At 41.3% G+C, this 14136-nt stretch overlaps 1 protein-coding gene across 8 annotated transcripts in view; it reads right to left on the bottom strand.

Annotated features, from left to right (window-relative positions):
• The window catches only part of arhgef4 (Rho guanine nucleotide exchange factor (GEF) 4), an 87765-nt gene that overhangs the window by 12133 nt on the left and 61496 nt on the right, over nt 1-14136 (bottom strand). For 6 of the 8 annotated variants that reach the window (XR_536409.2, XR_001776031.1, XM_008438227.2 and 3 more), the window contains 6 exons: nt 11776-11955; nt 11398-11598; nt 10699-10878; nt 10350-10582; nt 9390-9519; nt 9148-9279 (listed from right to left, as the gene is read on the bottom strand). Coding sequence is in view for 6 of the 8 variants with exons in the window: in XM_008438227.2 (XP_008436449.1) it covers nt 9148-9279; nt 9390-9519; nt 10350-10582; nt 10699-10878; nt 11398-11598; nt 11776-11955 (1056 nt within the window). In the remaining 2 variants the exon portion in view is untranslated. Of the gene's footprint in view, nt 1-7038; nt 7115-9147; nt 9280-9389; nt 9520-10349; nt 10583-10698; nt 10879-11397; nt 11599-11775; nt 11956-14136 lie in introns of those variants that run through there. The other 2 variants (XM_008438228.2, XM_008438226.2) reach the window with 2 other exon arrangements.

The raw sequence follows: 14136 nt of genomic DNA, 5'->3' as shown, positions 1-14136 counted from the left end.
GTTCCTCACCTAGGACCTGTCTGCCTTGGGTGACCCTACCAGGGGCATAAAGCCCCAGACAGCATAGCTCCTAGGATTATTGGGACACTCAAACCCCTCCACCACGATAAGGTGCAATAGTGCAATATTAACCATTTTATGTAGTGGCTTATATTCTTAAACAGATTTTTTTGACTATCAACAAGTTATGATTAAATTCTCCCACTTTATGGTGTATCACACACTTCCCAACAAACAAAGGTGGCTCCTGACTGTCTCCAAAATAACTTGACTGAACATAAATTTTTCAAAACTGCACAAAAAAGTGTAGTGTTGTATGTTGGAGGTCACACCAGGTGAGTATGCAGTGTATGATGTATGTTTTGCAGTAGATGGATATGTAATGTATGATGTATGTATGGTTCAGGTATTCAACTATCTTTCCCAGGTGTTCTATCTACAGTGTGTTTGATACATAACAGGTAGGTAAGGGTAGGGGCTAATGGGTGGTGGTTGGATAAGATGGAAATATGGGGGGGGGGAACACTGGTGCATACACTGCATTGGTTGGATTCCAATTGTATTCACAGTGGGGCGTGGCTGGTAAGCTGGTTGACCCAGAGTAAACATATATCTTGGCCGTCTTTCTCTTGTAGACTGTCTCAGGGGGACTGGATGTTCCGTGTCAATGTGTAGGAGTATTGTCTTCTTGAGGGGCAGACTGTATGTCCTCCAGGAATGTGGGCTGAAGCTCCTCAACATGTTGTTCATCTCCTCTGCTTGACCCCTGCCTTCCACTTCTGACACACTCTCCTTCCTGTCCAGGTTCGGTCAGGATTGCTTCCATCAAACTGGTTTCATTCTCTTCAGCTATCTCTTGGAAAGCATCGGTAGTATTTTGATCAGGTGGGTGAATGTTTGGTCTGGGTCTCTCCACAGGTATTCGAAGCCAGTAACGAGGTGCTTCCTCATCCTCCTCCTTGTCTGTCTTCTGTGTTTGAGTGCAATACAGCATGTCTGGTCTGAAGGTCATTTGAACTCTTTTTGGCTTTCCTTTGTGACCCTGTTGTTCTTGTAGTCAGGTTCTGGACCGGCTATGATAAATTGTTTACTTGTAGCAGTAGGTTTCGGTGCAGAGTGCAAACTGGCCGACCTCCTCCCTCAGGCTGACTTTGTAGACGGGGTTGTCACCCATCTGCTCTCTGACGATGAAGATCTGCTGCTCCCAGTAGTTTCTCAGCTTTCCAGGGCCCCCACGTTCACTGAGATTGCGTACCAGGACTCTGTCCCCAGGCTGAAGGATGACAATTCTGCTCTTCTTGTCATAGTATGTCTTTCCCTTTATGCTGGATTGTTGGCTGTTTGCATTGGCTATCCGATATGCCTCTGTAATTTTTCCAGCCCACCTCTCGGCATACCCACTTGATTCTTTGATTTCGGCCTCCTGGTCTGTTATGAGGCCAAAGAGGATGTCAGCAGGGAGGCGAGGACATCAACCATACAACAGATAGTACGGGGAGAACCCTGTGGCCTCATGTTTTGTACAGTTGTATTCATGAAGCACATGAGGTAGGTGATCTTTCCAGTTCTCTTTCTCCCCCAGAGTCCGGAGCATCTCCAGTAAGGTACAATTTAGTTGTTCGACCGGATTGCCCTGGGGGTGTGGGGAGGTTCTTGAATGGGCCACACTAGCTAATCATCTGAGATTTTTAAAGAGCTCATTCTCGAACTCCTCACCCTGGTCATAATGGAGTTTGGCCGGGTACCCACATCTTGGGATGAAATAATTGAAAATTCAGTTGGCTGCATTCTTACCAGCCTTGTTCTTGGTGGGATAGGCTTGGGAAAATCTGGTAAAGTGGTCAGTCATGACCCGGATGTACTCATACCCACCCTTGCTGGCTTCCAAGTGAAGGAAATCGATGCATAACAGCTCGAGAAGTGAAGTCAATGTAATACTTCCCATTGCAGCTCTTTCATTTGTGACTGGTTTCTTCTGTTTGATGCAAAAGCATTTCCTGGTGATGTATTCCTCTATATTGCTTTTCATGAAAGGCCAGTAGAATCGCTCCCTTGCCAAGCTCAGCACTTTTTCAACGTCGACATGACTCATATTGTTGTGGAGGTGAGTCAGAACTGTTTATATGTGGTGGGCAGAACCAGTTGCTGTCGACTCGCAGTTTTTCTGTAGAGCAGGTCATCCTCCAGGTATGATTTGCCCCACTCTCTCAGCAGCCTCCTTGTGTGTCCAACAACTTTATTTCTTTCATCCTCTGTTAGTGGCTTGGCTTGTTTCAACTCCACAACTTTTCTAATGGCGGGGTCTTTCCTTTGTTCCCTCACCAGCTCATCGTGACCGACTGTCTGCAGACCCTCAAACTGGGGTTGGCTAGGAGGTGATAAGTTGAGGGCTGCCACCCAGGCCACATCTCTCTGTTGAGCTCTCTGGCTTCCTTCCCATGCAGCACAAACAGTGTCCTCTGATAGTTCTTCAGAGCATTCAGCCATAAAGGTGTCTATATCCAGGGGCCATCGCAACAAGGTGTCGATATCAATGGCAGTTTTAACTAGTAGGTATTTGACGTCAAAGTGGAAGTCGGCCAACTGCCCCACCCACCGGTGACTGACTGCGTTAAGCTTGGCAGTGCTCAGGATGTATGTGAGTGGGTTGTTGTCCATGAAGACTGTAAAATGTGGGCATAGAACAGATAATCACGAAACTTGTCACACATTGCCCACTTCAATGCCAGGAATTCGAGTTTGTCACTGTGTAGGTGATAATTCTGTTCCACTGGCATCAGTGTGCGTGACCCATATCCATCACCCTCATTTTTTCCATCCTGGACTTGATAGAGAACCGCACCCAGGCCTTTTTGGGAGGCATCAGTGTGAAGTGTGAAAGGGCGGTCGAAATCGGGGTATGCCAGCACTGGGGGTTTGGTCAGTCGGACAATGAGCTGCTCAAGCACCTATTGATGTTCTTTGGTCCACTTTATTGGGGTTCGAGAGGACTGCTGGTGGCCTTTTGTTTTCCCCCGTGGCAACTTAAGCTGAGAGGTGTCGGCCTTTGACTGAAGCAGGTCATACAGGGGCTTGGCTATACGTGAAAAGTCCTGCACGTATGTTCTGTAATAGCTCAGGAACCCGAGCATTTGCCTGATGTCCCCAACTGTTTGTGGTGTCTTGTGTTTCAGTGCTTGTACTGCTTCAAGATCTTTGGGGTTCATCCTTACTCCATCCGCCGACACCAACCGGCTAATGTACCTGACCTCCTTGCGAAAGAGCTCGCATTTTTCTGGCTTCAACTTTACACCATGGCACTGCAAGGCTTGGAGGATTCTGCATAACACCTGCACATGCTCTTCAAATATCTGGAGAAGCACAAAACATCATCGAGGTATGGAATGCAGCACTCATCTCTCAGCTCATCAAGTGTCCCCTCCATGCTCCTTTGAATAGCTGCCAGTGCGTTCAACAGCCCAAACGGTATTCGGACCCACTCGTACAGACCCCATGGGGTTGTGAACGTGGTCAGGTACCTTGATCCTTCGGCAATAAAGCCTTGATGGTACGCTTTCCCTTGATCCAGAATCGAGAACCAAGCATATCTACCCAAGTAGTCAGTGAGGTCTTAGATAGGGGGTGGCGGTCGGGTAGTTTTGTTGTTGAGGAGCCGGTAGTCAACACAAAGTTGTAAGGATCCATCTTTCTTCCTGATACATATGACGGGCTGTGTATGGAGACTGAAACTTCACAATTTAACCTTTAATCAGAAGTTCCTGGATATACTCCTTCACTTCTTTGTAGAATGGCTTTGGAATGGATGCATAGACTCTTTGGACTGGGATAAAATCCTTAGTCCTAATTTCCATCTGCAGAGAAGGGATGCATCCAATGTCATCACCGTCATGGGAGAAGGTGCCACACTCCTCACAGAGTACTTCCTTTAACACCTGTTGTTGTTCGAGGCTTAAGTGACTGATCTTGACAGGAGGGAGCCAGGAGTCAGTTGGAGAGCAGCTGGAGGATGTAACTCCATTGACCTTAACTGCAGCCATTTTTTTTAGTGGGACCCTGGAGTGTTGGTCTCCAGAACCTTTATGCCATTTTGGATGGTTCCCAGGGGAGTTCTTTTGGGTAGGGTGACCTCATGTTTTGAGTGATTGGAGATGGGCACTTTAACATATGGTCGCCTGACCTCATTGACTTTTAAGAGGCCCTCCCCCACACCCAAGTGTCCTAAAGCAGTTCTCCCCTCTGCAGGCTCATATATGACAAAAGGGTCAGAGATGTTAAAATTCGGGGGTACCCTGCACCACACATGAGCTGTTCTGCCAGGGGGAATAATAGTGTGGTCTCTACCCACTCTTATTGTGACTAGATCATCATATGCCCTGAGCAGCACCTGGATGAAACTCACAATGGCCTCCACCTGCTCCTCCTCTATCCCAAATGCCTCATGATGGAGACTGACCACAGTGGCAACAGCCTCACCTGAGGACTCCTTCCTTTTAATGATCTCCAAGAAGGGCTGGGGCAGGGGTAGCTGACTGACAAGATAAAGAGCCTGTATGGTCAGGTTGGAGTCATCGTTTCCTGCTAAGTTGACAGTGTCTAAGCAGTTACAGGCCATTCAGTGCTGTACAGTGGATGGGTGAAACTCACTGAGTTCCTCCTCTAATAGCTCAGAAAGGGGTCTCACTGTACAATTTGAGATTGTACAGTGAGACAGTGAGAGATGGTCGAGTATAATTGACCATTCTTGGTCGATTATACTCACTTGCAACCCTGAATCAAATAAGGCTGTATTCGGGTAGCCATCAAGCAGGCATTTCAGCAGGCTTTTCTTTCCAGGGGTGCTCTACGGTCGACTGTTCTCTGGCTGAGAGGTGTATGAGGCTCCTGACATTGTCTTTGTTGGAGGCATCTTGCTATTTGACTTGACGCTTGATCTACTGCTCAGGACTGGAATTGCTCACCGGTCTCTGAGTGCCCCTCATCAGAGACTGAGTCCCTGTGGCTTGACTCGCTTCAAACAACCAATCACCCTGTGGCCTGCTTCTCCACATGTAAAGCAGTGGTTACACTCATGTGAGTTCTGCTCAGTACACACAGGGCAACGAGCCACCCTGCCCCTCATCTGAGCTGCAGGTTGCCTCAACAGAGGTTGTGGCCGCTTCTTGAGGATGGTTGGTAGGGAGGGTGTGGTTGCATATGGGCTGACCTAGTTAGAGGCTGAGACACTTGTGGGTTAGCTGCATGCAGATCCATCAATGAAGCCACCATCTGAGTCAAAGCCTCAACTTGAGCAGTGAGCTGTCCTATTGTCTGGAGATTCTTACTGTCTGCTGCTGCGTCTTGTGACTCGTTGTAATCACCTCCTGTTTCAACTTTGGTACTGTGTGCTTGTGTCGTCTTTTGTCTAGGGAATTGGCACAGTCTACTTTGGTGCTCATTCTCATCACTCATGATTTTCATGACTTGACTGAGGATTTCCTCATTTGTAACTTGGCTGTTTTGCAATCAGGGGCCTCAATCTCTGTCAGAGGTCTGCATGTTTCATTCCTAAACCCTTGTATATGGTATGGAGAAAGACAATTTGGATGGTCTTGGGGTCATATGTGACGTCTGTACTGGTGTGCCGAGTTTGAAAAAGGAGTTTCTGTTTTAGCCCAATCATGCGGTACAGGAACTGTTGAGGTGGTTCTTGGTCTAATTGCCTGGCACGCATCAATTCCTTGAACATCTCAGTCGATGCTTTCTCACCAAGGTGGGACCTGAGGAAGCCTTTGAGCTCAGATACAGTGATTGAGTCTTTGTTCACGAGCATGTCTTTAAAGGCTCCTTTTTTTATTATCCTCTACACCCCCCTGACCACTTCTGCCTTTGTGAAACCCTCTTTTACTCCCTCATTGATTTGTTTACTGATGTTGTTGTAGCTTAAGTCAGAGCTCTGATATCCTACCTGACCACCATGTACTTTGAAATCTTTGCGCTGCAGGTAGGAGAGGTCCTTCAGACACACGGGTTGATCTGGGGTCATTTATGGCCTGTTATGACTCAACTTGGTGGAGAGAAACTGGAATTGGTGGGGCCACAATAGATTCATACTGTCGGAGTTTCTTGCCCAGTTCTTCATACACCTGTCTCAGTCCTTCTACCGACCAAATTTTTTTGTTGGGTTGGGTAATAGAGTCAGGTTGGGACTGCATGACTGTACTGTTACAGTGAGCTTGGGGTTGAGATGTGGAGTGTTTTGATTGCTACAGACTGAGTGTGACTAGGTGCAATAAGTACACAAACATCATTTAACACACCCGTTCCAGAATTATCAGTAGCATCAGCGTTAATTAGCTTATATATCACATCATTCAAATCCAGCAACCAACCCATACCTTTGTCTTCCCACTTGAGAAAGGCATCAGACTGCAAAAAGGAGGTGACAAAGTCCACGCAGCTTTCTTCATCGTTTGGGTCCAGTTCATCTCCATGCTGGCTATTAATAGCAATGTCTTTTGCCACCTGATAAACATTGTCGCTTGAGAGTTTGAAAAGTTGTTTCTTGATGTTCCATATTAACTCTTTGCAAACTTCTGCCATGGTATCTGGTTCTACTACAGATCAGTCCTCCAGTTCAGTCCTCTGAGAAATTACGTGATGGTGTGATCCAAATCAATGAGTTGACTCCTCTGGAGATAGCGTACGTTGTCCTCTGGATCAACAACTTGGCTCAGCTTCAACTAGAGATGAAGCCATTTTGCTGAGCCACTGCAGCAAAATGGCTCAGCTGCAGCTAGAGTGAGTTGTCTTCTGGATCGGCGATGTGGCTCCTCTGTGATCAGCATACGTTGACCTCAGGATCAGCAGCGCAGTTCCGGTGGAGGATTGCGGTTCCTTCCTACTCTGATCTCTCACCCTGGACACCCACGGGTTGACTCCTGGTCTTCAGCTGTGTACTGTCACCTTGGTCACGTGGTTCTGGTATCTCTGGATCTTCTCCGAATGGTTTTGATGAGGAGAGATGCCGGATGAGCCCCCACAGTTTGTTACACGTCTCGGCTCAGCTCATAGTGGACAATTGTAACAAATGATGTTTTTTTGTTCGTCTGATGTCTCTCCGCTTCTCCTTTGTTCTCTGTAAAGATGAACAGCTACAGTGAGAACAAAAGAACGATCGCCGTCTTCTTCCCCAAACTCTGTCTCTTTATTACAAATTCTTGAAATCATGAAATCATGAACATTTCTTTGTGTAATCATGTCCTTGTGTCCTGTTGTTCTCAAACAACCACATAGCATTCACCTCAGTGAATAGCATCAGCTCCCACCAACTGTGAGAACATCAAAACGCCAAATCAAAACAATTCACCAATCAATTTAAAGCTCACAGATTTACATTAAAAAACACCAATTTCTCAATTGCAGCTAAATTTTAAGGGCACTAATTTCTTTGAGTTGTAATAATTCTGAAAGAATTAATGATGTTGTTCTTGGTTAAATAATTTAACATGGACATATTAAGATGATCAAATATACTTTAAATTCTAATGGGCTTTGAATAATTATATAACTGACTGTACAGTGGAATTGATTACACAGCAGGGGGAAAGTTGTAACATCTATAATAAATATTTCCTTTGAACAGATAACAAACACAATGCATGTCAGTACACCATTGTTGGATCGGGGAGTGGAACGGAGCTTATTGATACATGTAGCGATCTTTAAAACGGCCGTTATATGACCGTTGAAGCTAACTGCGATCCCAGCAGAAATCACTCTTTTTTAATGCTTAGGCACGTCTTTGCATGTGATTACAAAATAAGTTCCGAATTAACTTGTTACTTTACATTTTAGAGGGGGACAGTTTTCACCAGCTTCATATCACTAACCTGTAAAGATGAACAGCTACAGTGAGAAAAAAAAGAACGACCGCCGTCTTCTTCCCCAAATTCTGTCTGAAGAGCAAGGGGGCGGGGCTCTTCACTTTAGGCCCCCTGGTAAAACGCTGTCCGAATTTTGGTTTTCTTTTTTTCTCTCTCTTTTGAATTAACAGGGTATTTTGGTCAATTTCAGTATATAAACAACATATATAATACATTGCAATACTAATAATTTATGTGCTGGCTTATATTAAACAGATTTTTGTGACTATCAACAAGTGATGATTAAATTCTCCAACTTTATGGTGTACACACACTCTTTTACTTTGAAGCCAGAATTTTGTAACGTGCAGAATGTGGCTTCGCTTTGTCATCCTAGAACTCCCTCAAAAAGATGTTGGTTGGATGGGAAGCATATCTTTTTCCAAACCTCAATGTACGCTTCAGCATTGATGGTGCCTTCACAGATTTGCAATGTACCTATACCATCAACACTAACATACTATGATCTTAGACACCATCACAGATGCTGACATTTTCCTTTTCTTTTCCTCCCTGACTCTGAGGACACAACGCCCATGTTTTCCAAAAACAATTTGAAGAGTGGACACATCAGCCCAGAGGAAACTTATACTCTAGTCATGACCCTCACTTGTTTCCAATTAACATATTCACCTGTAGAATATTCCAAACAAATATATTTTTTAGCATTCCTAAGCTTTCTTTCGTTGCCCTGTCCTAACTTTTTGGGAATGTGTTTCAGACATAGGCATTCACAAATGAGTGATTATTTGGAAGAAAAAAAAAGTTTATCCACTTGAACATTAAATATCTTGTCTTTGTAGTGAATTTCAATTAAATATAGGTTGAAAGCATTTGCAAATCACATTTATTTTTTCCGCAATGTCTCAACTTCATTCATAAGGCCACATGAAATTAGAAGGTTGTTATTGACTTTGCAGAAGGTTGGTGACCTCTGTGCATCGTGTGCCTCATTAACTGCTTACCCTACTTTGTGATTTAACATGCCATTAATGTAATGCAATGAGTTGTTGTCCTACCTGGCTGATTCTACTTTATGAAACCGCTTTTTACTTGAATAGTTGACTTCTCAAAAGTCTTTGAAGACATTTTGCAACTGGTGGCATGTACCATAGGAAAATAACTTTTGTTGAGCTCCTGGGAGCGAAGATTATATTTGATACTGAATTTTATACACACAAGGCCAAGAAAGCGATGTTCCTCATTTATTAATCATATGCTAAGAAAAAGAAAATTACAAAAGTACCTTCTTGCAATAAACCATCTGATGGTCGAAGAGAAAAAACATTCTCTGCTGGCTCTTAGTTTGTGGCTGGGATAGTTTACTTATCTCCCCAGAAAAGATAAGTTCAGAGCTTCTGACCAGAACATCTTCACCCTGCATGGATCAGAACAGACTTACACGGCTGCTAATTGCTTCTCATACCTGTCAGAGGTACACTTTACAGTATCATGCAACAGATTTCAGAACAATTCATCACTTCAAACCTCCCAGTCTTCTATGGAACTCTGCCACTGGGCAATTTTGTCAATGTTCTCAAGGCGCCGTTTTCTCTCATTGATCATCCTGGCGACATTTTTCATGGCTTTTAAGGCTGCCTCCACATCCTTGTAGTCCCTACAAATCCAAGAGGAATGTAAAAAAAATACTAGGGAACAGAAGTGTGAAGTTAATGAAAAGTACCTACTTAAAGGTAATTATTGTTGAAGACTCACCAGGAAAACATTGAATAATGACCATAGAGGTTTTCCACCACAAAACTTGTTAAAACCAGTGGTAGGGAAGCATAGGCAGTCCACCATATAGGCTAAAATAGTTAACTGTTCATTTAAAATTTAAATGAGTTGGCAAGTTTACTTTGTGGGAGTGCAAAAATAAATCAAATGAGTTAAAATTGGAACCAGCTGTGTTGAAGCGCAGAGACATCTAAAAGTTGCAGGAGATTGGTCCACGAGGATTTAAGTTTGAAACCACTGCACTGGGGAGAAACCTTGAATACTATATTTCATATTAACCCACTTCAATTTTCTAGTTCCCCAGAAAGTATCAGTATAATTATTCAGTTATTCTGGTTTTCAAAGAGAAATCAAAGTCAGCTAAAATCTATGTTGGTAGGTGAGAGCTGTACAAAGGGCATATCAAATATCAGCCCAATATGGTGCGTCCCTAAGAAATATCTCCCTCAAACACAAATATTCTTCCATCGTACTCAGGTAATTTGGAGCAAAGACATTTTTCCAAAGGCATATATGAAGTACTGTGGAACAGTTCATGTAAATAATTACTGTAAATATCAAGTGTAGCTATAGTGTATTTTAGTACAACATTAAGAAGCAAACTCCAATCTAAACTACAAGGTTTTTAGATTTTTCTGATGACGCACATGAAAGTTAATGTTTGTGATGTAGAATATTGGCTCATTGTAAACAGCAATTAAAGCCAGTCACCTGTGCTGAGGATTGGTGTATTTGATGAGCTCAGCCAGCTGTAATGGATACTTGCAGATCTTCTGCACTGGAGTGAGTAGGAAGCCGTCTAAAGAAATATCAATCATCTTCTGCAGCAATCGACAGGCCTCAAAGAAATACACGTACTTGTTGACTTTCATCAGCTTGGAGAGTTGGACACAGGCGTTGGGGTGATTATTACAATACTCTGAATAAATCTGGAAATCTGTTTGCTGGACATCAAGACATGAAGACATGATTCAAGACAAATCTTAAATACATATCCTAATGGAATAAGTCAAAAGAGATTTCAACCTGCTTTAAAAGTAAATTAGAACATCTATCTTACATGTTCAAGAAAACAGCAGCCTATCTCACTAAGATGGGGCTGCCCCTTGTTGAATTCTTTCTCCAGGCCCTTCAGGAACTTTCTCTGGAATCTGTATATCTCCTCAATGTTTCCATAGATGGTTCTAATCTGCTCTTCAGTAAACATGTCTGTCCTCTTACGGCACTGTTTGATGTAACCCTGAGAAAAACATAATAAGGATCAGAGATGGCTGGACTGGACTGAGCTTTTTGCTCCGAAAATAAAAAGTAAAAAACATAATCTGAGAACAGGAAGAAATAATTAAACTGCCTGCCATGACAGTGCTCTAAATTTAAAGCCCATTTTCTCTATTGCTGAAACATACACTCGGCTTGGACTCTATTGCTATGACCCAGGACGTTATGTCTATCCACAGGAAGTACCATTTTAAAAAGTGTTGGGTTTTATTTTATTCAGATTTTAGCATGTTAAATGATCTCTTTTCACTAATGACAGAATTTTGTACTATAAAAAAAAATTAAAGAAAAGCTCAGAAATAACATATGTAGAGCACATTTAAGTTACTTAACATGATTCTCTTAAATGTAGAAAAATATTTGAAATCAATAAGCAACAATGTAATTTGCATAATTGTAGAAATTAGTTATTATATAAAAAATGTAACTAAATGAAATGAGTGCAAATCCAAAAGTAATTCAAGTTGGTCTAGTTTCAGACCTCACAGATGTCTTTCAGGTGCGTGATGTAGTCTCGCTCTGTGATCATGATCTCATTGATGACGTTGGCTCTCATCTGTTCTTTGCAGGGTAACCCAGGGCCTAATGACAAACCTAAATCCGCTCCATCCCCATCTCCACATTGGGACTCCTCCAGATGGGTTGAAAGTTGCTCCATAGGTTCATCCTGGTTCACACGCAGCTTGAGAGAATACAGTTAAAATCCTTAATGGGCAAAATATATAACTTACCTTATATGTTTTTACTTGTATCAAACATGCTGAACAAACAATTGATATATTGGTAATAAGCTGAGACTCCATATGTGTTGGTCTTAGCAATCACAATGAAATAGTACTGCCAGCAGAGATGACCTCACCCGTACAAAGCTAGCAGGAAACCAGCCCTCACTGTCCATGATGCGGCCCCACCACCACTCCTTGTTTGTGGCATCAATCACTTCGATGGCATCACCAGCCTTGAAGCCAAGTTCCTGGATGTCCATGGTAACATGGTCCCAAAGGCCCTCAGCATACACTACACTGCCATCACTGATCAGCTGCAAATTCAGAACAGAAAAAACTGTGATTATGTAGGAATTCATTCAATGAGACAAAACCACATGAAAACTGCTCAGGCCAATAAAGCAAAAACGTAAAACAAAAACAGTCCAGAAGGATCTCTCTTGTGATCAGTGACTCTAAAACCAGCTAGCTGAAAAAGTGAAGGGGTACTCCCCATCTGTGAAATTATAAGTTAGTGGAAACTTTCCTTGTCGCAGATATTACAGAATTATCATAAATATGATGAATTTATACTTCAGGGTCAATTAAAAGTACTGAACTTAAACATGGTACATTATGCGAGCAGGATATAAAGTTACACACTATGTAACGTTTATAAAGAAAAAAAATTACATGTATTTGTTAAAACTGTTACTATGTTGTGACATAGTGACAGGGATTGTTTGCATCCCTAGTACTTGTCTAACCATGCAAGCAATTAATCAACTTACAATTAATTGTTGAATAATGGTTTGGTAGATTAAAACTAATTTAAATCGACTAATAACGTGTCTTTGATCTTCTTTCAGTACTGTAGTTTTAATACCATCCAGAAGAGAGCGCTGCTGTTCATCTTTAAGTGGAGTCAGTAGTAAGAGAAACAGATAGTGAAGGATGCATCTCTCAACAGGAAAGAGAAACTGGTCAAATTTCAGTGTAGTATGCAAAATGCTTTTTATTAGGTTTTGTAAAGAAATAAGGACCAGAGGTTGCGCTGGACTTTTTTTTGACTGACAGCACTAAAAATAAATCTGTCACTTACTAATTTTACCTGTAAAACTATAATCATATTAGCATAGGCTATTCAGATGCATTTTTTATGTAGTTTAGGTTAATATTAATTTGTTCGCTTAATTTATTTCAGACATTTCATCAACAAAGTGTAAATAAATAAATACAATACCTTACTATCAAATATACATACAATAATACAAATAAGTTGTGTACATGGAAATACAGCACTTATTTGGTGACTGAGTCTGAAAAGGAGTATGATGAAGTTTAATTTATATAATCATACCCCTTTTCCATTCATTCATAGCATAGTCTTCCTGTTTCAAGTATCCTTTCCAACAAAAAAATTAAATAATAATAACTATAGTAATATTTCCTGAACCAGATGAAAGTAATTCTTTACACACATATATGTACATATGCATCTATCTGCATATATACATAAATAATATATACCTATTTACACACCCACATATATTTACACACACATACACAGACCTACACCCAATTGACCAAGTCATCCACAATGCAGTAATTCCCAGCCAAATTCATCATAGGTGTTCATCCTTATACAAAAGATCATCCTTAATCAAAAGATTAATAACCATTTTGAGTCTTTTCTTAAAATACCTCATGCTTGGACTTTGCTTTAGCTCTTTAGTGAGTTTATTCCAGATTTTCACACCAATGACAGAAATGCACATTCTTTTCATTGTTGCTCGAACATTCAAAGTTCTGAAGTTGAGGTTTTCTCTGTAATCATATTCTTCCACTCTATCAGTAAATAATTTTTAAATATTTTCTGGTAATAGTTTGTTTTTAACTTTATACATAAACTGTGCAGTTTGAAACTCTACCAAATCTGTGAGTTTCAGGAAATAAGAATCTATGAATAAATTGTTGGTATGACAATAAAAATCAACCTTGTGAATTATTCCAATGGCTCTTTTCTGTAATGTGCACAGTGGTTGAAGTGAAGTTTTGTAAGTGTTGCCTCAAATTTCCACACAGTAACTTAGATATGGTAAAATAAGTGAACAGTAAAAAATATGAAGTGCAGGGGAGTTTAGAAATGTTCTAGCATCAGAGAGAACTGCAATACTTCTAGCTATTTTAGATTGAATATATTTAATATGAGGTTTCCAACAGATCTTATTATGAATCAATACTCCCAAAAACAGAATTTCAGTCTCTCTCTTCACAGTCACATTATCAATTATTATTTGTAAATCGCTATGCCCTTTAAAACTTGGTTTTATCTCAATTTAGTGGTAATTTGTTAATATCAAACCACTTTTCAGTTTACATAACTCTAAATTAATTTCTAGCAAAAGCTGCTGTAAATTTTCATCTGTACAAATAAAACAAAATTAGGTATTTTGAAAACCTTACATATATCATTTATGTATAAGAGAAACAACTTTGGGCCCAATACTGAGCCC

Source organism: Poecilia reticulata, linkage group LG20 (assembly GCF_000633615.1).
Source record: "Poecilia reticulata strain Guanapo linkage group LG20, Guppy_female_1.0+MT, whole genome shotgun sequence".
In the NCBI taxonomy this organism is placed as follows: Eukaryota; Metazoa; Chordata; class Actinopteri; order Cyprinodontiformes; family Poeciliidae; genus Poecilia; species Poecilia reticulata.
Note: the sequence above shows the minus strand (reverse complement) of the source record. Positions and strands in the feature narration are given on the sequence as shown.